The sequence below is a fragment of the Ambystoma mexicanum genome, chromosome 7q, assembly GCF_040938575.1.
Source record: "Ambystoma mexicanum isolate Mex_15411 chromosome 7q, UKY_AmexF1_1, whole genome shotgun sequence".
Lineage (NCBI taxonomy): Eukaryota > Metazoa > Chordata > Amphibia > Caudata > Ambystomatidae > Ambystoma > Ambystoma mexicanum.
In genome coordinates, this window is record NC_090941.1 from 850,715,739 (window position 1) to 850,739,239 (window position 23,501).

Genomic DNA, 23,501 nt, shown 5'->3' on the forward strand with positions numbered 1-23,501 from the left:
TATATCACAGATATATACATTCACCCTTAGAAATAAGATTGCATAGTCATTAAATACCAGTAGTCAACATGCGAGTAATAAAATGCAGGTAAAACAGTTTCATTAAATAGAATTATCACATGCCCAGTTCTATCTTATGAATTCCAGCCCTATGATATATGGTTCCATGTGCCCAAAATGAAAGGTTCCACCATGGGCAAGGTATTTCAGAACTGATGCAGTGGGCGGTGCATGTGACAATCTTTCTTTAAAGCAAGGTAAGCATTTACTTCAAGTTACACAAGTACTCCACTCTATCCTGTTCATAAGTTATGTCCTAGGAAAGGATCCTTAGACCAGGTTTGACGACCAAAGGCCAGGAAAGAGGATATTTAGCAATAAGGGCTCTACAACCAATGTTACCTATTTCTGTTCCCCCTGGTCTCCCATAAGGTATGTTCACTTGACCCCTTTGCCCCCTGCAGAATCCCCCTCACTCAGATTCTTCCAAGTGGCACTGGAGGTCTGCTGGAATTCACTGGGGCTCCAATCCTCTGTCCTTGGTCGGGGTGAGTGAAGCCCAGGGGTCACGGTTGCAGAAATCACTTCATGTCGGGAGCTGGCAGTAGTTCTCACCAGAAGGTTCCAGGCAACTTCTAAAAGATCAGCCCCCAAAAGTAGAAAAGATGCAAGACTTCAGTGGTGCCGACCCTTCAGGACACCTTTCAGGATTGCAGAAGGAGGATTCCAGCAGAAGTCCTCACAGTAAAATGGCGACAGGCAATCTTTCAGCAGTGAACACAGAGGCAGTCCCAGTTCTGCTTCCTTTGTCGTGAGAAGGCTGACATTGTGAGGATAGGCAACATATGGCATAAAGTGGATATTTTTTTACTCCAAGGCTCTGCTCTAAATGGCAACGGCTGCAGTGGGATAGCCCAAACAGGCTTTCAAGGTGTGGATCCACAAGCGAGGGTCAAAACTGGTTCCCTCTCAGGTCACCAGAGCACTGCTCTTCTTTGAAGAAGTCTGTTGCAACGCTGATCTGTCAAATAGCTGCAGGAGCCCTCCTTTTACCCTGGATTCAGGTTGGGCGCTAGCCCAAGCCCACCAATGGTAAGGATCTGCAACATTCAAATAGCCCAGGGTTGTCCAATCCTGGACCACCACGGTTCAACACATCCATCCAGCAATAGACTTCCAGGTGCCAGAGGATGTGGACTGGGACCAGACAGTCCCAGCCCCCTCCTCTGGCTCACACACACAAGGAACAAGTTACTTACCTGTAACTGTTGTTCTCCAGCATGGGACTGGCATGGATTCACATGCTCATGAATATTCCCCGTCGTCAGGCTGGGAATCCTCGGTAAAGAAAAAATCAGTATCAGTTTCGTTTCTGATCTGTCTTTCGTAGTAGTAACCAATCACTGATCTCTGCGTCATACTGACCACAGCCAATGGCTGCCCTCTACCTAAGCCCAGCCTCTGGCAGCCATCTTCAGATCTGGTAGCACGTGAAGTGGCAGTATGACCAAGTGAAGAGCCGCAGAGGGGTAGGCGGGAGGGTTCGCATGTGAATCCATGCCAGACCCATGCTGGGGAACAGTTACAGGTAAGTAACTTGTTCCTTCTCCAGCATGGGGTCTGGCATGGATTCACATGCTTGTGAATAAAGAATACATAGCAGTACACACATGCACAACCACGGGAGGTGGCAACGGCTCAACATTAAGCATTACATCAAACTCAACATTAAGCAATTCTTACCTCCTCACCAGGTTCACCTTAGGCGAACAGGTTGCGCAGCACTGCTTGGCCGACCCTGGACTCCTCACTGGAATCCCGATCGACGCAGTAGAATTTCGTGAAGGTATGCGTCGACCTCCACGTAGCAGCCCTGCAGATGTCCAGCAAGGGCACACCAGATAGGAACGCCGTGGTAGCTGCGATCGCTCTGGTGGAATGGGCTCTCGGACGGCCAGGCAGCGGTCGGTTTGCCAACCGATGAAAGTACATGATACAGCCGGAGAGCCATCTGGAAATGGAGGCCTTTGAGAGAGCCTTCCCCTGATTGACAGGTCCAAAGTTCACAAAAAGTTGTGACGTCTTCCGAAAACACTTCGTGCGGTCCATGTAGAACTTCACCGCTCTAGTCACATCCAGCGAGTGCAAAGTCCTTTCGGCCGGCGACGAAGGCGACGGGAAGAAAACAGGCAACACCAAGGGTTCGTTGAGGTGGAAGTCCGACGGCACTTGGGCATGAAGGAGGGGTGCGTCCTGAGCACTACCCTTGTGTCGTGAAAAGTCAAGTACGGGGGCTTGCAGGAAAGGGCCTGGATCTCTCCCACTCTTCGTGCGGAGGTGATGGCCACAAGAAACGCCTTTTTCCACGACAAGAACTTCAACGGAGCCGAGTGCAGAGGCTCGAACGGAGGTCCCATGAACTTGGTCAGCACCACGTTGAGCTCCCACACTGGGGCCAGAGCCTTCACCGGCGGGAACCATCTGAACAGTCCCTTCATGAATTCTTTCACCAGACGATGAGACCACAAAGACGTCCGCCCGTGGTTCTGGTGTATCGGGAGATCGCAGCAAGATGAATCTTTATGGACGCGTGCACCAGTCCAGCCTTGGCCAGCGTCAGAAGGTACGGCAGTACCTGGGGAGCCGTAATCCGTAGAGGGTTAATCTTCTGTGCGTGGCACCAGACAGAGAACCTCTTCCATTTGTGTCCATAGCATTTAAGAGTTGAGGACGCCCTGGCCTTTGCAAGAACCTCTCTGCAGTCGGCCGGTATGTCGTATCCTCCAAACTCTAACGCTGCAGGAGCCAGGCCTGCAAGTTCAGCGACTTTGGGTCGTGATGGAGGAATGCGCCTCCTTCCCTGGAGAGAAGATCCGCGTCCACTGGCAGCTTGATTGACGGGGACGCTGACAAGCCCAGAAGGTCCGGGAACCATATCTGCCTCGGCCACGCAGGTGCGACAAGGATCATCCTGCACCGTGACCTCTTGAGCTGGTTGATGAGCCGGATCAGCAATGGAAATGGAGGGAACGCGTATAGAAACAGGCCCTCCCAGGGGAACGAGAAAGCATCGTCCATGCTCCTCGGCTGGGGAAACCTGCTGGCGAACCTCCGGCACTTGGAGTTCGTCGCGAACAGATCGATCTGGAGTGTGCCCCACCGTCGGAAGAGGCGGTCCACTAGATCCTGTCGTAGTTCCCACTCGTGGCACGAGCGCAGCTCTCTGCTGAGCGAGTCGGCGATGGTGTTTTTTATCCCTGCCAGATGAAACGGCACCAGAAACATCCCTTGGGCGACGGCCCAATGCCACAGATCCTGCGCCTCCTTGGACAGGGCTGGGGACCTGGTTCCGCCCTGCTTCCTGATGTAAAACATGGTGGTGGTGTGGTCGGTGAAGATCCTCACCACCTTGCCCTTGAGGGACGGAAGAAAGGACCTGAGGGCCCAAAACACTGCACAGAGCTCCAGGACGTTGCTATGGAGGGACTTCTCCGTCGGAAGCCAAAGGCCTCTCGCGTCCAGATTTTCGGTGTGCGCTCCCCACCCTTCCAGGGAGGCATCCGTGGTCACTGTCTCCTGGTGGCCGGGGGTCTGGAAGTCCATGCCCGCCGCCGAAAGCGCGCGGGTGCCCCACCACCGGATCGCTCGTCGGAAACTCTCGTCGAGTGTGATCCTCTCCTCGAAGCTGCCCGTCGTCTGGATCCAGCGCGCGTCCAGGAACTCCTGCAACGGGCGCATCCGGAGCCTGCACAGGCGGATGAGATAAATGCAAGAAGACATCATTCCGAGGAGGGACTTGATGGAACTCACCCTGGCCGCGTCCGCAACCAGCATCCGCTGCACCTTGCCCAAGATGGCCCTCGTCCTTTCCTCTGACGGAGAGGCCAGAAGCGACACTGTCGAGCTTCGCTCCCAGAAACAGTGAGTCTTGCGCGCGCACCAGGTGGGACTTTGCGTAGTTTATGGAGAATCCCAGGTCCGTGAGTAGTTGGACTGTCCTTGCCGTGTGCTCCACGGCAAGCTCCTTCGTCTTTGCTCGGATGAGCCAGTCGTCCAGGTAGGGGTAGACGTGGATCCCCTCTCGGCGCAGCTGCGCCGCCACCGGTGCGAGGCACTTGGTGAACACCCTGGGTGCCGACCTCAATCCGAAGGGAAGGGCTCTGAACTGGTAGCGACGCCCTTGGACCACGAATCTGAGAAACTTTCGGTGTCCCTTTAGGATGGGAATATGGAAATAGGCATCCTCCAAATCCAACGACGACAGGAAATCGCCCTCCTCCAGTTGACCCAGGACGTGTTGGAGGGTGACCATCCGGAACTTCTGTGCCTTGATGAATTTGTTCAGTCGTCGTAGGTCAGGATGGGGCGCCATCCTCCAGTCTTCTTCGCGAGGAAGTATCTTGAGTAAACTCCGGAGCCCCGAAGCCTCTTTGGGACGAGCTCGATGGCGCCCTTCTTGAGCATCGCCTTTACCTCCAAGAGAAGTTGAGGGACGTTATGTTCTTTCCTGGCCACAGGGGGGACGCGCGGGCACCTCTTTAGAAACTCGAGCGCGTGACCCTGAGCTAGGGCGTCCAGCACCCAACGGTCGGTGGAGATCGACTCCCACACGCTGACGAAGCTCGCCAGCCGGCCTCCCACTGGGGTGCTTCGGTGGGGGCCCGACCCCACGGCCGGTTCAGTCCTGCCTCGACGAGGCTTTGCCGCCTTGTCCTCCTTGGCGACAACGGAGGGGTCCGCCTGACTTGCCTCGTCCCCTGTAAGCTTCCTGTGACGACGAACGAGCCGCTTGACGGTAGGTGGAAAAACCGCCGCTGGAACCTTTGGAGGCACCCTGTTTGCAGTTTGGCCGCCTTAATCGTCGTCGCTGCCGACTAGATGACTCTGCGTCCCATCGTGTCTAATTTCTTTCCCTTGCCGTCCGGTGGGGAGGTCGACGTAGAGGCCGCGCCCCCCCCGCTTTCTTCCTGGCCGCCGCGGAGACGACCGAGTCCTGGGTAGGCTGTGCCCAAAGGCACAAGGGGGCCGCGTCCGGGACCCGGTACTTCTTCTCGTACTGTTCCCTTCGAGCCGGCGTCGTGGATGGGTTCTTGAGGAGGGCGAGGCCCTCATCCCAAATATCTTCCAGTAGAGGTACAGCGAGGACTGTCTTCCTCTTGGCCTCGCGCCGTTGATAAAGGAAACCTTCCACTTCTCTTCCGGGCAGAGCAGGAAAAGCTCGGATGCCCTGGCGATCATGGAGTGAAACGATCCAATCTCTTCGGGCGGGGAAGCCCGGGTGGGAGGTGACGACGGGAGATCGTCGTCTGTACCCGTCGCGGCCGTGTCAGTCCCCGCATCATCCTCACGTCTCGTGGACGGGGAGGAGGGCTGAACAGGGCGCGATGGCTGAAAAGGAGGTGGAGGGTGAATCCTTCTTCTCTTAGGTGGAGGGCTCCCAGAAGGGCCTGGCTCCGGGTCGCCCGTCGGGATCGGTTCCTCCGTTGGTGGTAACGGCAGTCTCGTCCTTATCTCTGAGCATAAGGACTGTATAGCCAACAAAATGGCCGCCGAGTTGTCTTGCGGCACTGGTTGAGGGGAGTCCGACGGGCGGTCAGGAGCCCCGTCGGCACCCTCGACGTTCTCGTCGTCTCCTACGTCGGGGTCCCTCCCGACGGGCTGGTCTTCTTCCACGCCAACGCTGTGGCTTAAGACTTCGACCAGCTCTTCCTCAGAGGTTGAGGCCGAATCCACGACGACCTCCTGCCCCCCCTTTTCCTTCTCCGTAAGAGGTTTCACGGGGGTCCTGTCAATGGGCATGAAAGAGGACTCCCTCCGTGGTGGCAGGGAGACTCTGGGCCCCGAGGTCGCCACCACTGGTGTAGCCTCCACAGACTGAGCCAGGGCCGCCGCGACTGTCTCGATAGAGGCCTTGGCCGGATGGATTAAGGCTTTCACCACCTTAGGTGCACTCACCGCCTTCTCATTGGGGGGAGGGTCACCGCCTCGCTCCCCCTCCGATGGGGCCTTCGAGCTCGACCAGGGTCTCTCCAGGAGCTTCGCCGGGTGCTCAGCCTTCCTCTTACCCGAGCCAGAGCGTTGGCTCGTGGTTGATGGCGCCGGGGAGGATGCGCCCTGCCTGGCGCCCGTAGAACCGACCGTTCGGCGCTCCCGGTGCCAGCGGACTCGCCGGGGCGCCCTCAAAGGTCTTAGAAGACCGCTCAGACTTCTTCTTCTTCTCGCCTGACGGGCTCTTTCCTTCCAGCCAGTTGGCGAGACGTTGATGGCGGTCCTTCATGGTCCGCTCCGACATATTGCCGCAAAACGCACAGTCCTTCTCCACGTGCGTCTTGTCTTCATGTAGGCAGTAAAGGCAAAGGGAGTGTTCGTCCTCAAAGACATTCTGAAGCTGGCATCCAGGGCAGACCCTGAACAGCTTTCCGGGCGTCGAGCTTCCCTTCTCCTGGGCCATGTCCGAGATGGGCCTGAGAAACTTCTGGAGTCCTCCAAAAGCGTGGCTCGACGAAATCTTCACCCTTGAGGGGCGTAAACAAATCCGACACGGGTCCCCGTTGATCGGATGAAGAAACGGTGGAGCTTGAGGCTCTTTTGACCGAAAAAAGAGCAATTTTTTGAGAAAAAACGTGAAAAATAGCACTAACGCTCGAGAGCAATAGCACGAGGATCCCAACACTTGAACGTGCGGTAAAAATCTGAAGATGGCTGCCAGAGGCGGGGCTTAGGTAGAGGGCAGTCATTGGCTGTGGTCAGTATGACGCAGAGATCAGTGATTGGTTACTACTACGAAAGACAGATCAGAAACGAAACTGATACTGATTTTTTTCTTTACCGAAGATTCCCAGCCTGACGACAGGGAATATTCATTAGCATGTGAATCCATGCCAGACCCCATGCTGGAGAAAGTGCACTTCCCCGCCAAAGCAGCAGCTTTCACAGGAAAACCGGTTATTATATATGGCATTTTCTGACATGAGAAGGCAGGGAGAAGGACATTTTAGGGTGCAGGCCACCTTTACTAGCCATTCGGGGTAAATTCAAAAGTGCACGAGAAAAATATGGCACAAACAGTAAACCTCACAGCTGCCACCAGCTTATCTCATCCAAGTAACCAAAATGCCATTGTAAAAATACAATTAGAACAGGCAGTCTGAAGAACTAGCCAGTTTCCCCTTAGGCATGAGTAAAACTGACAAGGGAAGTAAAGTAGAAGCTTCATTAACCTCGACAAATTAGGACAGGGTTAAAAAAAATAATCAAAAAGACTGGGGTTCCATAGGAATCTATAGATGGAAAAGTGCAAAATGAAAATCTTTCTAAACATTAAGGCTGCTCAAATTCTTATTGTGTTTGAACTATATAGATTAACTATATAGATTAACTGAAATGACACAATACTAGGTTATCTGTTCAGTTGGATTTCTAAAATCAACCCTAGAGGTTTGGGGGATTTGTGGAGGGCAACCTATTATGGAGAAAGGGAAGGACAATGAAGTCTACACGGGGTGTCTGGGGAGGGTTATGCTAGTACAAAAGTATTAAAACGATTAGGCCTTTTAGGTAAAACCCCTACACTTTTCCTTATAGAGTTAAGCAACAGTTTGCATAATTTGTGTGGTAAAGCAAGTCAAGAGATAGAAAATGAGTGGATTCAAAACCAGTGATCACAAGTAGATAAATGGAAGGTTATAGTTAAAACACTTTGAAGCAATCCTAGAATTAAATCCATACATTTTAAGAAGTCCAGCCCTGAGATGGAATGGGGCCTAGTGCAAGTGCTGCAAAGGTTTAAAAATGTTCAGGTAAGTATCTCTCTCAGTTCCACCACACTAGAGAAGGCCCAGGAGTGGTGGGGAAATGGGGGGGGATTTTAGATTAGACCGCCACCGATCTGAGTCAGGCAAGGGAGAGCCAGGGCCAGGACTTTACGGCCATTTAGTCCTATGGAGGAGAGGTCGGGGAGAGCAAAACATGTATGCTAACTTACCCCATTACTCACATTTTCCCAGAAATGACTTCTGAGGTTTCGTAATCTGTTGGGCGAACTTACTTCTATGCTTGGCCCGGTCGAGGGAGATTCAGGGGTTTGCGGGTGCAGATGCTGTTCTCAGACTTGGTTGGTACCTGTATTACGGTTCCAGAGACTGGCCAGATGGTCACTTGTGACACAAAAGGAAAAAGACTTCAGCGGAGTAGGCAACTTCAGGAGACCTCCAGGAAGTGAAGAGGTTGGATTCCAATGGGAGTCCCCATGGTCAGGCGGCGACAGACTATCTCCAGTTGGCGATCAAAGGATTATGCACTGTGTTAGGGAGATTTAGCATTATTGTGCTTCATCCCCTCTCCTAGTGAGACCCCCCAGCACATTTTGCTTGACCTCTGGACCTTTTTGAATTAGTGGAACCTTTTTCCCCTCATTCTTGTGGAACTTTATTCTTTGTATTTTACCTGAATCCATCTGCTCCATAGCTCTTAAAGGCATCTGTGTTTTACTACTGCAGCACACAGCTCCTTATGGACAGTGTTGCTGGGGATCCTTAGAGTCCTCCTTTAAGATTCTTTTTCTATATCAGCAAGTAACTACAGTTACTAAGGATTTACTTAGCATCTCTCCCAAAACTCTATAGTCTGAGAGACTGGCACACACCAACTTCAGTGGAGTGCCAAAGGGGTACTGAATATCCTCCTCTCTGCTCCTGTGACTTTTAAGTCACATAGACAAACACCTAGTTATGGTTGGTGGCAGTGGACGTGTTCTACCAACTATTGTGTATTTTTTAATACCACTGACTATGTCCATAGCCTCGATAGTGCACAATAAGGGCACCCAAGTACCAACTTGGGGCCTCCCTTTTTTTTCACCATTATTAGCGTGGTTTGTCTTTGTTAGCCCGTCTTCTACCATCCTGGGAGGGGGAGGTCTATGCAAGTCTTTTGCCTTTGGCTGGAATCAGTAGGTACCCCGCCTAGGCTCCAGAGGGTCTGGGCAGGCAGGAAGTGGGCGAGGAGTCTTCCACCCCATGTCCTTTGTCTGCCAAAGTGCCTTAGTCAGTCCAGTTCCCACAGGGGGTCTGGCTGTCCTGACCGGACAACCAAACACCTCTTTCTGTAAAATGCGGCGAGATTGCAGGAGTGTGTGTGTGTGCTGGAACTATATAAAAGGTGAGACTTCTGGAGTGTAAAGCAAATCAACCACAGGAAACAGAAGACGACTACCAGAGACGCCTGCAGACACTTTGAAAGACTGAAGCTATGTCCTGCCCCACTTTTCTATGCTACAGAAGAGGTCCGCAGAGGACAACTCCTTCACTTTGGTTGGTGGGAACAACCGGTCCCAAGACGAACTTTGAAACAAGTGTGAGGGAGAATTCTCATAAATGTGCTTCACCTTAATGACCCCCAGCAACATTGCTGGATTTTGAGGACTCTATTTCTTTACCTGGAGAGAGTGAACCTTTTTCCCCACTCGCTCATGTATTTTGATGTGTGTTTTACTTTTGTGTTCTTTGATTGTGGAGTTTTAGACAACTCCATAAGCAGCATCTTTTCGTTTGTGTCACACAGCACCCCCAGAGCAGTGACACAGGGAAGCCTTGTAGGCTGTCCCAAGGTTTAAATACCTTCTCTGGGACAAACTACTGTTTCCAAGAGAAAGTAAAGTGAAATTGACGTTAATAGTCTTTTCCAAATTCCTAGACCTAGCACACACTCTTACAATAGAGTGCTGGAGGGGTAGCAGTCAAATGCTACCCTTCTCTAAATGGCTGGTGACAGTGGTTTTACAACAAACTACCATGATTTATCCCGACCGCGAACACCGTTGGCGTTAAATCGCGGGAGCCGTATTTTTCAAGATGGCGTCTGAGCCTCGTTTGTTTAAACAGGTCCCGGTCTTTTTTCGCCATTTCTTTTTGGAAAGGTCCTTCTAGAGTTTGTCTCTGAGCGCCAAACCAGGTTTGGTCCCTTTGTTCCTACGCCTTTGGCGGGCTGCTCTGGAGCCCGAGTGTCAGGGGTGGGCAGGAAGTGAGGGAGGTGCCTGAACCTCCCTGTGATTAGTCTCCTAGGAGACTCAAATGCACTCTGGCGTGATTGGCTGGCTGACTTTCCAGCCAGGACAGCTACCCTGCTGGGCGAGTGGCAGCTAGGCTGGAATGAATGGGAAAAAACTGTTTAAAAAGGCGAGTCTCCTGGCTTGAAAGGCATAGTGGACCACTGGAACGAAAGAACCGAAGATGAACTGGAAGAGGACGGCTGCTGCAACTCCCGGACCGTCAGTGCAGCCCTGCTGCTGGTCCTTCAGATTATCAGTACAGGGGAAACTAATTTTCCCTTTTGTCTTTTCACTAAAATAGTGCACACAGCACCTTACAATGCGCACAGCAACTTTCTTATCACCCTAGTCTTTCACTCTTGGTATTTTTGGTTACTTTTTTATGTGCCTAGACAAGCTGGTGGCAGCGGATTCATTTTTAAAATGTTTGCATTCTTATTAGTGTGCACATTCACGTTCACTGCGTATGGCGACTAAACGTAGCTAGAACCCTAAAATGGCAGTGCCACAAGATTTTTCCACTTGTCCTTTGGCCGTATTGTGGTTTGCCCTTCTTCCTGCCTTCTCAGGTCAGAAAATCCTATACAAGGTCAATGTCAACCTTGGAATCCTAATGACAATGATCTAACCCTAGAACTGCAAGTAAACGCGATAATCAAGAAAGGTTTCTTCCACCTACACACGATCAAAAAAGATTCTACAATTCCTCTCCTTCACGCACAAATCCCTCATCATGTCCAGGATATTCTACACCAACAGCCTATACCTCGAAATGCCGGATTATTAACTGAAGAAACTGCAACGTATACAGAATGCAGCTGCCAGACTTCGCAAACTCCCACGAAGGGACCACATCACTCCAGTGCTAAAGATGCTAAATTGGCTGCCAGACAAAAAACAAATTACCTCGAAAACAATGTGCCTAACACACAGAGCAATCCACAGCCAGGGAGTAGAATTCATACAAAAGAAAATCGCCATTTACCAGCCGACTACAACACTCAGATCCAGCGACATCCGCCTAGACCATAAACCGTACATGAGGAAAAAACTTGGTGGATCAGCATTCTCTTGCATAGCCGTTAAACTTTGGAACTCCCTCCCCAGAGACATACGAACATGAATAACCATCTAAAATTCAGAAAACTTCTAAAAACTTGGCTCATCAACTCGGAATGGGATGAAAACGTATGAGCAACACCCACGCCGCGTGGAATGAACAGACGACTGTAAAGACGGGGACTAGGCCAGACAACAGCGAAGTGCAGGGAAGAAGAGCAGCCTCTGAATAGGAGGCAGACCCAGATGTACCCGTACCCATAGAGGGTCCCACCGGAAACAAAGGAGAGATGGTACCGACCTAACTGAACCACACAGGACATTAGAATTAAATGGTAGAGTGGCGACCTACATTCAGAACAGATGGACCACGGGGCACAGGGAGCACAAGGGCAAAGCGAAGAGGTACGTCATCTGAAGCCGCCTGTGGAGGCAATGTTTGCTGCACACTGGTATGTGGCAGGGGATAAAGTGATGTGGACATCCATTAGTGTGAACACAGGGGTGGAGAGGACACCACCACTAAATAGCCCTGTTAACGACCGACGCCTATGCACAGAAAATGTGGGAATTGTAACACACCACAATGTATGACATTGGAAGTGACATGTGCCACAGTCAGACAGAACTGAGGGGTTACGATAAGGCATTGCCACTAACCAATCCCACAAAAAAAACTCATCCCTCTGCATACACCTTTCAAACTCTGAAATAAACACAACCATACCTCTACAGCACAACAAACAGCACGCACATCACTACACCGCAACAACGAAACGACGAAACAAACCGCTCATAGCCCCGCACAACAGCATATGACGGCTACCAAACAAACTCACACCTATGCTCAGTGAACAGTGTAAACTGAAATAAAGCTGCCAAAAGAACATCACAGCTCTCTTCCTCCCTTTTTTTCACCCTCAGTCCTGCTCCCTTTTTTTCACCCTCAGTCCTACTACCTTGCCCCCCTCCCCCCTCCACTTTACAGATCCGCCAGAGTGCCAAGGGACCACGCAGGTGGTGACAGTGTGCAGTATAAAAAACATTTACCATAACATGCCCAAAAAAGCGCTGCTTTCACAGGTAAGTTCTACCTTTGTGTGGCTGTGGACTAGGAAGTGGGTGACACTGTCTGGTCCCACTCCACATCTGTGGTGCCAGAGAGTCTGGGTGTGTGGTATGAGTGACACTCACAGTGGTCCCCGATTAGATTACTGCTGGCTGTTTGAATGGTGCAGATCCTTACCATTGGTGGGTTTGGACTTGCGTCCAGGCAGGATTTAGGATAAGACGACGACTCTTGCAGCCATTTCTTCTGATCAGCGTTGGAGCCTGTGAAGAGCAGCCGACTGAAGATCCGTGGACTCCCCCCAAACAGGCCTTGCATCCCTTCCTGAGTTTGGCCCGGCGAAGCCCTGCTGGACTTCCTGATCTGTGATGGCACCAAGGTGGGACCAACCGGTCTCAATGCAGCCTCGAGGATCCAGCCGGCCTGAGCCTTTAGAAGTGTTCCTGGACCACCCAGTGAACTGACCAGCTCTCCAGTGGGCTACCTCAGTAGAATCATCACTGTTCCATGGTGGTCACCAGCTCATGCCACACGTCGCCTTCCTGCCAAGTTTCAGCTTCCCATCATCAGGGGATCCTGCTCTAGAAGGTTTTCAACTGCGACTGGAAAGTCGCTTGCTGTAGTCTGTGGGCGATAGCAGTCACTAGAACTTGCCTTTGCCAGTCTGATGAACTGTCCTGCAGGGGTCTGCAGAGGTGCATAAGTGCCTTCTGCATTTCTTCTTTGCAAAGTGTTGCACTCTGCTCCTGGAACTGCCAGAAGAATCCTTGCACCCGAAGCTCCTGATCATCTTCTACTGGATCCAACGGCGAGAAAACCTACTTCCAGCTACTCCCCAGTCGACATACATAGTCAACTGAGAAAATCAGAGTTAGGGCAGTCAGTAATTGCAACACATTCGTTAGGTAAGATTTTAAGTTTAGTGCTAAATCTCTCTCACTTGTGAGACCCCCAGAACTTTTTGCTGGACTGTTGGATTATTTTTCCTTATACCTCAGTGAGTGGAAACCTTTTTCCACACTCACAGCTCCTTTTACTCTTTTTATGGGTGTCATTTTTAAGACTCTCCATGGAGTCTTTGATTGTATCCATTTTGACAACTTTTTGGCATATACCTTTTATTGTTGAGGGGTTGCCCTTTGGGCTCCCCTTTTAATTTTATCTGGCTAACCTTATGAGAACAACTGTTCCCAAGGATAGAAAGGATAATTTATCCTCCCTAAACCTTATTTTGGCGAGAGCAGCAAACCCCACCTTATGTGAAGTGCTGGGGAGATACAGTGCATCCCCTTTCTCATTCTCACTAACATTTCTGTTACAGGGACAAATGGATGATGGCAGTGAACCCTTTTACTAGTTTGGTGCATCTTTACTGCAAGCCGTTTCCACAGCTTCAGTAAAGGCACTCCTAGGTGTCCATTTTGCCAAAATGTTCCCAAGTCGTCTTTTTTTGCCAATTTCACATTTCTTGTCCTTTCCTGGTCCTTCCCCCTAACTCTTCAGGGTGGGAAATTCCTTTGTACGAGTTCTTTCTTCGGTGGGAGCCCTCTGGCAAGCCCGCCCAGACTCTAGAGTGTCTGGGAAAGCAGGAAGCGAGGCAGGAGTCCAAAACTGCTGTCCTTTGACTTCCAGCCTGCCTTCTGGAATCCTGTTCCAACTGGGAGGTTGCCGGTCCTGAAAGGACTGCCACCCCTTCAGGTTTGAATGTTGCATGCCTGTGTGATTGGCTGGGTTCCCGGTATAAAGGTCCGATCCTGGAAACTGAAGAGGTAGTTGACCACTGGAACCAAAACCAAAGAGGAAGATGAAAATGAAGGAAATCCGTCAGACGATTTCCAGCGACCGGAGAGCCTGATGTGTAACCAGAGCCTGCCGTCGCCCTCCCTTCCAAGCGACATGAGGTTTCCAAAAAGGACGGCCCTGACACAGAACCTGGTGAGATCCACTAGAATTAAGACGACCTGCATTTTGAGCCATCCCACGTCGTGCTGCGACCTTGCGGGGCTGCAATAATCCAATACACTGGGACATTGGGCCATTGGGCAGTGCTTGGTCTTCCGACTCTTGCAGAAACTTTGGGCATCCTACGGGACCTAGAGTTCTTGAAGCCCCCTCACCAGAGTGCTGGACCAGATTAGCGACGAGAATCCGACCAGCGATGTTCAGTCTTCTCCTAGCTCCTGAAAAGGGCATCAAAATCACAGAACCGCATCCAGTCGCAAACTAACTCTTGCTTGGAGCCTTCCCCATTGATCCTGGCTGCAAAATCCCTTCGTGTCCCGTCAGTCTTCATGACAAGAAACTAATCAACCGTGTTTTTGGCTGCAGATTCCGAAGACTTCCTGCTGCACACTCTTTCTGTGCTGAGGTACTGTGTTGGCTTGTGGTATTACTTAGCTTAAGCCTTGTGTGATTCATGTGTAGCTTTGGGGTGTTTAACGTGAATGGGAGGCATGTCTTCCAGATCACCTAGGTCCACTGCTGAAATCCTCCTAGAGCGTCTTCTGTGAAGTCCCTGGACACTAACTAATTACTTAGTTGGTTTCAAGAGACTTACATAGGAACTCTGACTTTCCTTACATCTGTGCCTATCCTGAACGGTCTGCTGGACACTACAGTCCTAGTGACCCCTCTCCTGCCACTGAGAACACTCATGCTTCAAGAATAGGGAAAGACTTTATAAGGATAGTGCCTCTTGGCTTAGAAATGTAATACGTGTTGAAAAGTACTTACTTGATAAGGAGTTTGTTTGGTAACGGGCCCTCTGGAAAAGGAACAGTTACAAAAGTTCTTACTATCCTTTGAAGTTGTTTTGCTATTCTGAAAAATATATATAAGGTTATCTTACTCACCTGTGAATTGAGTTCCCCTCTTCGCAAGTCTGTTGGCTTCACTTTACTATTTCTTGTAGGATATAAAAGTGTAAGTTCATCAACTGGGTCTTGCTTCCCCTGACCTGCTGTTTAGCCCGTCTAGAATAAGTCTACCTTGTGCTTTACTTACCTTGAATAGCTGCAGGTTATTCTTAATACATTTATTGTGAGTGTTACTAACTTTGGTCTGCCTTGTGCCATCCTAAAATAAGTTAGTTATTGCTTATCTTAGTCTGTTTTCCACTGAACTGAACTGCAAAGCAACTCATTGTTAATTACAACATTAGGTTTTACTCACCTGGGTTAATCGAGTTATCCTGAATGTAGTTAAAGGTTTATACTGTTCCATGAATTTGGGTTCCACTATTCATAAAAGTATCCTGATAATAGGGTCGGTTTACTAAGTGATTCCTTAAGTCAGAGTCACTGCATGACTGACAGGGTCTACTACACTTGACTTACTGCAAAGTAGTTTAAAAATAACTAGTGGCTTTATTCCCCCTGAATAGGTGTGTTCTATTCTAAATGTGTATAATTAGGTCTGACTTGCCTAGAAATACTGTTCGTATTCTAAATAAGGTTTATGCTTTGGTCTGTGTGCCTTCAAGCATTGTGTTGTGTTTTTATGGGTTTATGATTCTATGAGAAAGTACTAACCTACCAATATTTATTTTGGCCTATTCGTATTTATAATAAACCTTATGTTTTATAATACTCCTGTTTTTATTGAACCATTTGTATGCTTCAGGTTCTTTGTACCTTCCTACAGCCCTCTCTCCCTCCTAAAATAAGCCCGACTGTAATGTCTATGCTACCAAATATTCAAGTAGTACAGCCTTATACTAAGAGTGGAGTTTTGTACTGTCTCGGTTGTATGGTTTGTGAAGCCCTTAGTTGGACTTCAGAAAAACTGTTCTAACAGCATTCACCTCCCCCTGTTCGCCTTAGAAAAAACTTCAAAATTAACTTTGGCTATTCCATAACTTTTTGAATGTCAGATCTACAAACTTGTATCTGAAAGATAGGAATAATTTTTTACATACCTGTAACTTGTTGAATATCTTCTGGAAAATGTTCACTACCACAAGAACTCTTGCTACATCTGTCCCCCTCTCCTAAGAAGCTCTTACTCTTGGGCACAAGGCCCCATACATCAAAGGGATTGAACTTAGTTAGGGCACCATTCTTGTGAACTGGTTTCATTCTACTGCATCACTACATACCTTCTTTTAATTGTCCAAGTTATTGTATGCATGCCTAAAAACCTAAAGGTGACTGTATATATGTTGGATAATTGAGTATTGTGTGATATTACTAACTGCCAGTTTAATTATTGTGCATGTATGTGCCTATAATAGAGAATGTTTGTACTTGCCCGTCTAAATTCAATTATTGTGTGCTTCAATGTGTGGGCTCATTGTCGACCCCTAACCCGCCTCACTTTCTCCTGAGACTAAGTCTTGACCACTCTCCATGCTTACCTTGATTGGGTTTGGCTAACCTCTTAGCGTTCCCCTGTTCACTATAAATAGGGTGGCCTCCTGCAATCTGTCCACAAGCCCAGATTCTAGAAATCCTTCTTAACAAAGGAAAATAAGTACTTTTTGTTAAACATAACACATAGTAACAGTGCATGTATAAAAACAGTCAAAAGGGGCATTGGAGACCATCCCCACTCCTAAGCAGAAAGTATGCATACTACCTGGTTTTAGGCACAATACATCAAAGGCTAAGGGGTGGCGAGGAAAAGGAAACTGTAGGGAACAGTAAAACACATTTAAGATGTCATGATCAAGACCAAGGATGCAAAGACATTGATAGCCACAGTAATTCTCACCAACTCTAGTACAAAGGGGAGAATATTAACAGTACAATACCAAGAAGGCCAGCAAGTTAGGATAACATTAGGCTCATAACACCAGACCCATATGGTTGTATTACACAACTAGAAATAGGGTACCTAGGTAACCAGCAGTTATAATAAGAGTGACTCAATACATTTCTATAAGCGAGTGTAATGCATGGATTTAAAAATACATAGCAATTCAGTTTTACAAGCTAAAATTCCAGTCTCTTCGAGAAAACTCCAGGGACCCAGGCAAAATGTCAATGCTCATTCATGCAAGTACCCTCAAAAGTCACATTACTGGAGTTTTCCAAGTTCGTAAACAGTTCTACGTAAGGAATAACAGACACATTCAATAGGCACAGTCACAGTTATGGGGAAAAGGTAGGAATGTCTAATCAACCAGATGGGTAGGATATGGCAGCACACCATGCCAGAGGAGACCATTTTGAAGAGATCCAGTTCCAGTCTTGAGAGATACAAAGCCCCAAGAAGGCAGGAAGAAAAGCAGGATTCGGGCAAAGGAAAGATCATGGTGAACCTTGGTAGAGGGGGACCTGCAGAATCCCACTTCTGCCAGATATAGCGGACACCCGATGTGAAATCCGTTGAATAACCCACAAGCCCAGGACCCGCGGGTAAGTGTGCAGGGAACAGTTTTTCAGAATTTAGCTCAGAATCTAAATGTTTTTTCTGGGCGAGTTGCAGGATCCAGTACTTATTAACTTGTACCCCCACCCCGGTCCATAATACACCAGACGACCTAAAAGAACAACCAGTAGAAAAGGCAATGACAGAAAGCACCCTGAAGGTGTAGGGACATGACCAAGTGGATCCAGGTGGCAAAACTGAGCAACCAGGCAGTAAAAACCAGTCCCACAATGGTGGAAATACTGGCAACCTAAGAATACCCAGACGAAGAGCAAAGGTGGGTAGTGGCATCTCACCACCCTTCTGTACAGCTGGGGCTTCCTACCTCGAGGGACTACGAAAAGGAGGATAAAACAGGAAGCCAGCGTTAAAATTATCCATAAACATTCCAAGCCTGACACACCCAGTGAAGAGTACCAGAAGGTGGAAGAGGGACAGCCTAGAAAGGACATCCAATAGGCAAAATGTGAAACCAGGGCAAGTGATAAAGGACACAGTATTTAGCCAGCATGGCCAAACTTGGTTTTACAATTAAGTAGCCCAGCCTTGTGGCAAAATCCCCCAAGAAAGCAGGTAAGAAAACCAGCAGACTGCAAACAGACTTGGTCTCCTCTACACAGACACTCTGAGCTGTCATAAGCCAGTCCTCCAATCACACAAAAGTCAGACACAGGAAGATTGTGGGGGCCAGCCAATCAGGTCAGCACTAAAAACCAGCAAAAAATCTGGTCCACCCAAAGTTTGCGAATTGGGTTTACATGGGGCAAGTGAACATCCCACACCAGTCAAAAACACCACCACAGAAGGGGTGCACGTCTGGGCTCAAAGTGAGTCGAAAGCGTGCACAACAGCCTCTTTAGGCCTGCATCATGGTTTACACAAACAATGGTATAGCCTAAAACAAAATGATAGCGAGTAGGACTTAGGAAAATGAATCAGTACCCACTAGAGTGGGCTACTTATGCTGTCAAATTGGCTGCACCTTTGGTGAAGCCAAAACTAAATAACAGCTGCTACCAGCCTACTCCACCACACTACGATAGAGCAATATAATTAAATAAAAAGCACCCTTCCTAGGAGGCCAAAATAGGACAGTATAGGGAAAAGGGTTGCATTGACAGGTAGAATTCAGTAGAAATCCCTCCGACGACAAAAACAAGTCAAAAGATGCAAGAAAAACCAAAGGATAAAAGTAAAATGTTAAGAGGTTTGATACAATGGACAGCAAAACCCCAAAAAATCAAATTCTGCCCATCAACAGAAAAAAGTCACTTAAGAGCAGTTGTATGGTGCTGAGCAAAGACCTGACAGATCGACACGAATATCTGCAGCAAACACTTATCAGAGGCGCATTGGTTACAAGATTTGCCACAGTAAACCAAATAAATGCGCAAGAGAATAAAATGAATCAAAGGAAGCAATACCTTACTAAGGTCATTCACGTCTCGAAGTCGTTGATTTCCATCAGAATGCTGACAATATGATGCTTGCTGACCGAAATCAGGTTTTGGCTCCAACGGATGAAATGATGGAAAACTGAACTCACTGTTTTCGAAGTGGGAAAAATCCAACTCCAGAGCAGGTGCTAGCAAAAACAAATACATTTTGAAATCATTGGAAACAAAAAGCAAACCAAGACAAAAAAAAGCAATCAGGCACTGAAAACAAGTTGACACGAGTCATTTTTCAAGCCAAGATAAATGTCCAGAATTCTTACAACTAAGAACAGAGGACTGCTTAACTCATGCAGTGAATTCTATTTCGCAACCTGAAAAACTTTAAAAAAGAGTTAAGGTTGCCACTAATAAAGTGACTTTTCCAAACGTTGGGATAGGTAACATTAAGGTACTAAAAATTCAGTCCAAATTTAGTATTTCTATAATTCAAATTACATCACAATTCACATTAAACTTTAACTGCCAATACACAGTGACTTTACAATACTTGCTTTAACTAGAACATTGATGGAAGATACAAAATCTTTCAAGTAAGCATTGTGAAGTAGTGAGACCACAATTTAATACAGTAAAACTATTTTATGCAATGTACAAACTGTGAACTGCAGTGATTTATATTAAAATGTACATAAAAGGAGTAATGTACCTTACTGCAATGTTCTTTCAATGGATTCTTCTCACTCAGATTCCTCATTATAGATCTCCATATCAGCTGTGCGGAAACATTTCAACATGGGGCATAGTGGACCTCGAGACTGCCATTGATCCGTCTTGTCTGGCTCTCGATCGTCGGTTCCAGGCGTGACAGACGTCATATATATCACGTCACTATGCCCCATGACTTAATTCCCCTTGCGATTGAACGCTGCAGAAGAAAAACCACAGGAGGTACACCCCAACAGGGTGAATGTGTGAAGAAAACCCTTTAAAAATGAAAAAAGAAAAAAAAGAAAAAATAAAGAAACAGTCCTCCCAGAGCCATCACCAGACGCCTTCTCGTTTGGACACAATCGAAAATCCACAGAACTTTGCGCGGGGATGGATGGGATGGTCGGTGAGGAATCTGCGGCAGAGGAATCCATATAAAGAACATTACGGCAAGGTAATTTCTCCTTCAATGGATTCCTTTTATCCTGCAGAATCGTCATCATTATAGACTCCCCAAGCAGTTAGGTTAACTGGAGGGCAGAAAGATTTAAACCAGTAGATTCTGCAGAACCGCTCTACCAAATCTAGCATCAGTTCCCTGTGCAACGTCCAAGGCATAGTGCTTGGTGGAGGTATGCAAGGATGAGCAGGTGGCCACCCGGCAAACATCCTTAACAGGGACCCCACTATGGAGGGCTGTAGAGGCTGAGACTCCTCTGGTCAAGTGAACCCTGATGCCCGCTGGAAGCTCGTTGCCTGTTGATTGAGAACACTAAGATATGCACAGATTGATCCACCGTGACAGGGTTTGCCTAGTGAGGCCACAGGCTTTTTTAGACTAGGAATGGGCTACAAACAACTGGTCTGAATTCCTAAACTCAGACGTACGAGCAACATAGAAACTACATGCTCTCTTGGGATCAAGGCGATGGAACCGCTTCCTCCTTCGAGGGATGTGGAGGAAGCTAAAAGACAGGCAAGTCAATAGACTGGGACAGATGAAATTCTGATACCACCTCACGAAGGAATCCAGGTCTGACTTTGAGAGAGACTTTCTCACGAAAGAACTTCAGGAATGGGGGTTTGTGGCACAAGGCTTGCAGCTCGCTAACCCTTCTGGCAGACATGAACACAACCAAAAAGGCAGTTTTAAAGAACAGCCGCGAACAGGAATGCAAAAGGCAGTTTTAAAGAACAGCCGCGAACAGGAATGCATAGGCTCAAACGGAGCTGCCATCAAGAAGGTCAAAACCAGATTAAGGTCCCAATCTGGGACAACAAAGTGGGTCCGCGGAAACTTGTTGAGACAGCCCTTCAGGAACTGGGCCCCGACCAGAATGGTGAAAAATGAAGCTTGGTCTGGGGATCTCTTGAACAAAGACAGTGCTGCCAAATACCCTTTCACTGTGGCATACTGAAGGACTGAAGAGGCCAGTGCTAGAAGGAACTCCATCACTGTGTTGGTGGGACAAGAGATAGGATCAGCCTTGTGTTCCCTGCACCACGCCTCTAATCTCCACCTGCAAGCATACAGAGATCTAGTCGAAGGTCTGCGTGCAGCCAGCAATACCTCAAGTATAGATAGGTCCCACTCATCATACCTCATCCTCATCATACCTCATCCTCATCATACCTCACCCTCTCAAGAGCCACGCATGTAGGTTGAGGGAATCAGGGGTTGTGTGGAACACCTAACCCTCTGACTGCGTGAGGAGATATGGAAGCCGAGGCAACTGGTGAGGCTGACAGATGGTCAGATCTAGGAGATTGGAGTACCATGTTTTCCTCGCCCAATCCGGGGCGATCAGAATCGTGGAAGCTTCAAATCTCTTCAACCTCCTGAGAACCCAAGGAATGACTGGAATCGGAGGGAAGGCGTAATGGAGAGGGAAAGTCAAATCCACCAGAAACACGTCCCCCCTAGTGCACAGTTCGATGGGAATTCCCCCATGCAAAACTGTTTGCACTTCCGGTTGGACTCTGGTGAACATATCCACTGCAGGGGTACCCCAGAAAGTGAAGACCTCCCCTAGGACTTCCAGGCACAGTTCCCACTCGTGCGAGACAATGCTTTGCCTGCTTAAAGCATCTGCCAAGGTGTTATCTGTCCCCGCATGTTGACCTGCCAAGACAGATTTGGTTCTCGGTCAACCTGAACCACAGCTGAATTGCCTCTGTGCAGAGTGGGCAAGCGTGCACGCCACCCTGCTTGTTGAGGTAATGCATGGCCACCTTGTTGTCTGTCCGGACAAGGACATACTTCCTCAGAGACGGGGCAAAGGCCCTCAGGGCGACCCTGATGGCCTGCAACTCCAGCCTGTTATATGAAACTTGGCTTCTGATGGCGACCAGAGGTCACTCCCCTGCAATTCCTCGCAGTGGGCGCCCAACCCTTCAGGGACGCATCCGTGACCACTCTGCCTGGGGCCAAGGAGGCCAGAAGGGTTCCCCTGCCAATAGATTCCTGCGTGTGTTCCACAAGCCGAGTTTGCAGACTACCTGGCTGGACACCAAAAGGCGATCTGCGATTGCTCCTAGCTACTGACACCACTGGTCCCTCAGGAGCCATTGGAGGGATTGCATACACAGCCTGGCCTCTGGCACTAGAAAAATACAGGAGGCTATGAGACCCAATAGGCGGGGGAAGGAAGCCGCTGGAAGAGTGGCATGGTTCTGAAACAACTGCACCATCCGGGCTATGTTGCCGACTCTCCTCAGGGGGAAAAGCCTTCCCTACTCAGGTGTCTAGGACTGCTCCGATGAACTGGAGCTGCTGGACTGATGTCAGATGGGACTTCAAGTTGATGGAGAAGCCCAGCCTCAGCAGTAGTAGGCAGGTGTCTTCCAGATAAGACCAGACTTGCCCTGCCGACTTCCCTCGGATCAGGCAGTCGTCCAGGTACAGAAATACATAGGACTGAATCCCCTCAGGTGAGCCGCAAATACTGCCATGAGCTTGGTGAAGACCCCTGGCACAGAGGTCAATCAACCTTAGGAACTTCCTGTGCTTTTGGTGCATCGGTACAAGGAAACATGTCCTGTAGGTCTATCGACACCAGCCAGTCCTGAAGTTCGAGAGCGTGGAGAATCTCTCTCAATGTCACCATCCTGAATGTTTCCTTCCTCAGGAACTTGTTCAAGGCCCAGGATGGTAACAGGAATACCAACCTGGCCATCTCTGTTCGGGAGGCACCTCTTACACGGCACCCTTCGAAAACAGGGCACTCAGTTCTGCGTGGAGCTCCCGTCCCGGTTGAATTGGGGGAGGTAGAGGTCTATCTGGAGGCCTCTTCAGGAAAGGCAGGCAACCCCACCAAATCAACTGCAGGGCCCAGGAAGTAATTTATGCCACTGGGACCAATGCCCTGCCAACCGTCCATCAACTGGTGCATTGTGGGAGGGGAAAATCAAGTTGCTTGGAGGACGCATGTGACCACGCCGCTGCTGCTTGTTGTCCACTAGAGGCCCCTCTGGCCCTTCCGGGATGCGAGAAGCACCTCTTCCTTTGCCTGGCTTGCGGGAGCTGCGCCTTCCTGCCATAGGGCACGTAACGTCTATAGGCTCTGCCCGTGGAGGCGGTGTGGCCGGCTGTACTGCTAGGCCCAAAGATTTAGCAGCACATTTTGACTCCTTGAATTTCTCCAAGAATTCATCTGCTTTCTGCCCGAAAAGCAGGTCACCTTCCAAAGGCATACCCAGCAACTGGTTTTGTACATTTGAAGAGAAGACAGAAGTTTTAAGATAAGCTTAGCATCTCATCACAACTGCTGAACCCATTGCTCTGCCAACACAGCCTGCTACGTCCAGGCCCGTCTGTAATGACTGTTTGGCTACCTTCCCATCCTCCACC

The 23,501-nt window shown here is 48.9% G+C and overlaps 1 protein-coding gene across 4 annotated transcripts in view; it reads right to left on the reverse strand.

Moving 5' to 3' along the window:
* Nucleotides 1-23,501, reverse strand: part of CEP295 (centrosomal protein 295) — a 721,329-nt gene that overhangs the window by 177,783 nt on the left and 520,045 nt on the right. For all 4 annotated transcript variants that reach the window (XM_069639287.1, XM_069639289.1, XM_069639288.1 and 1 more), the window contains one exon: nt 18,971-19,131. In XM_069639287.1, the coding sequence (XP_069495388.1) occupies nt 18,971-19,131 (161 nt within the window). The remainder of the gene's footprint in view (nt 1-18,970; nt 19,132-23,501) is intronic.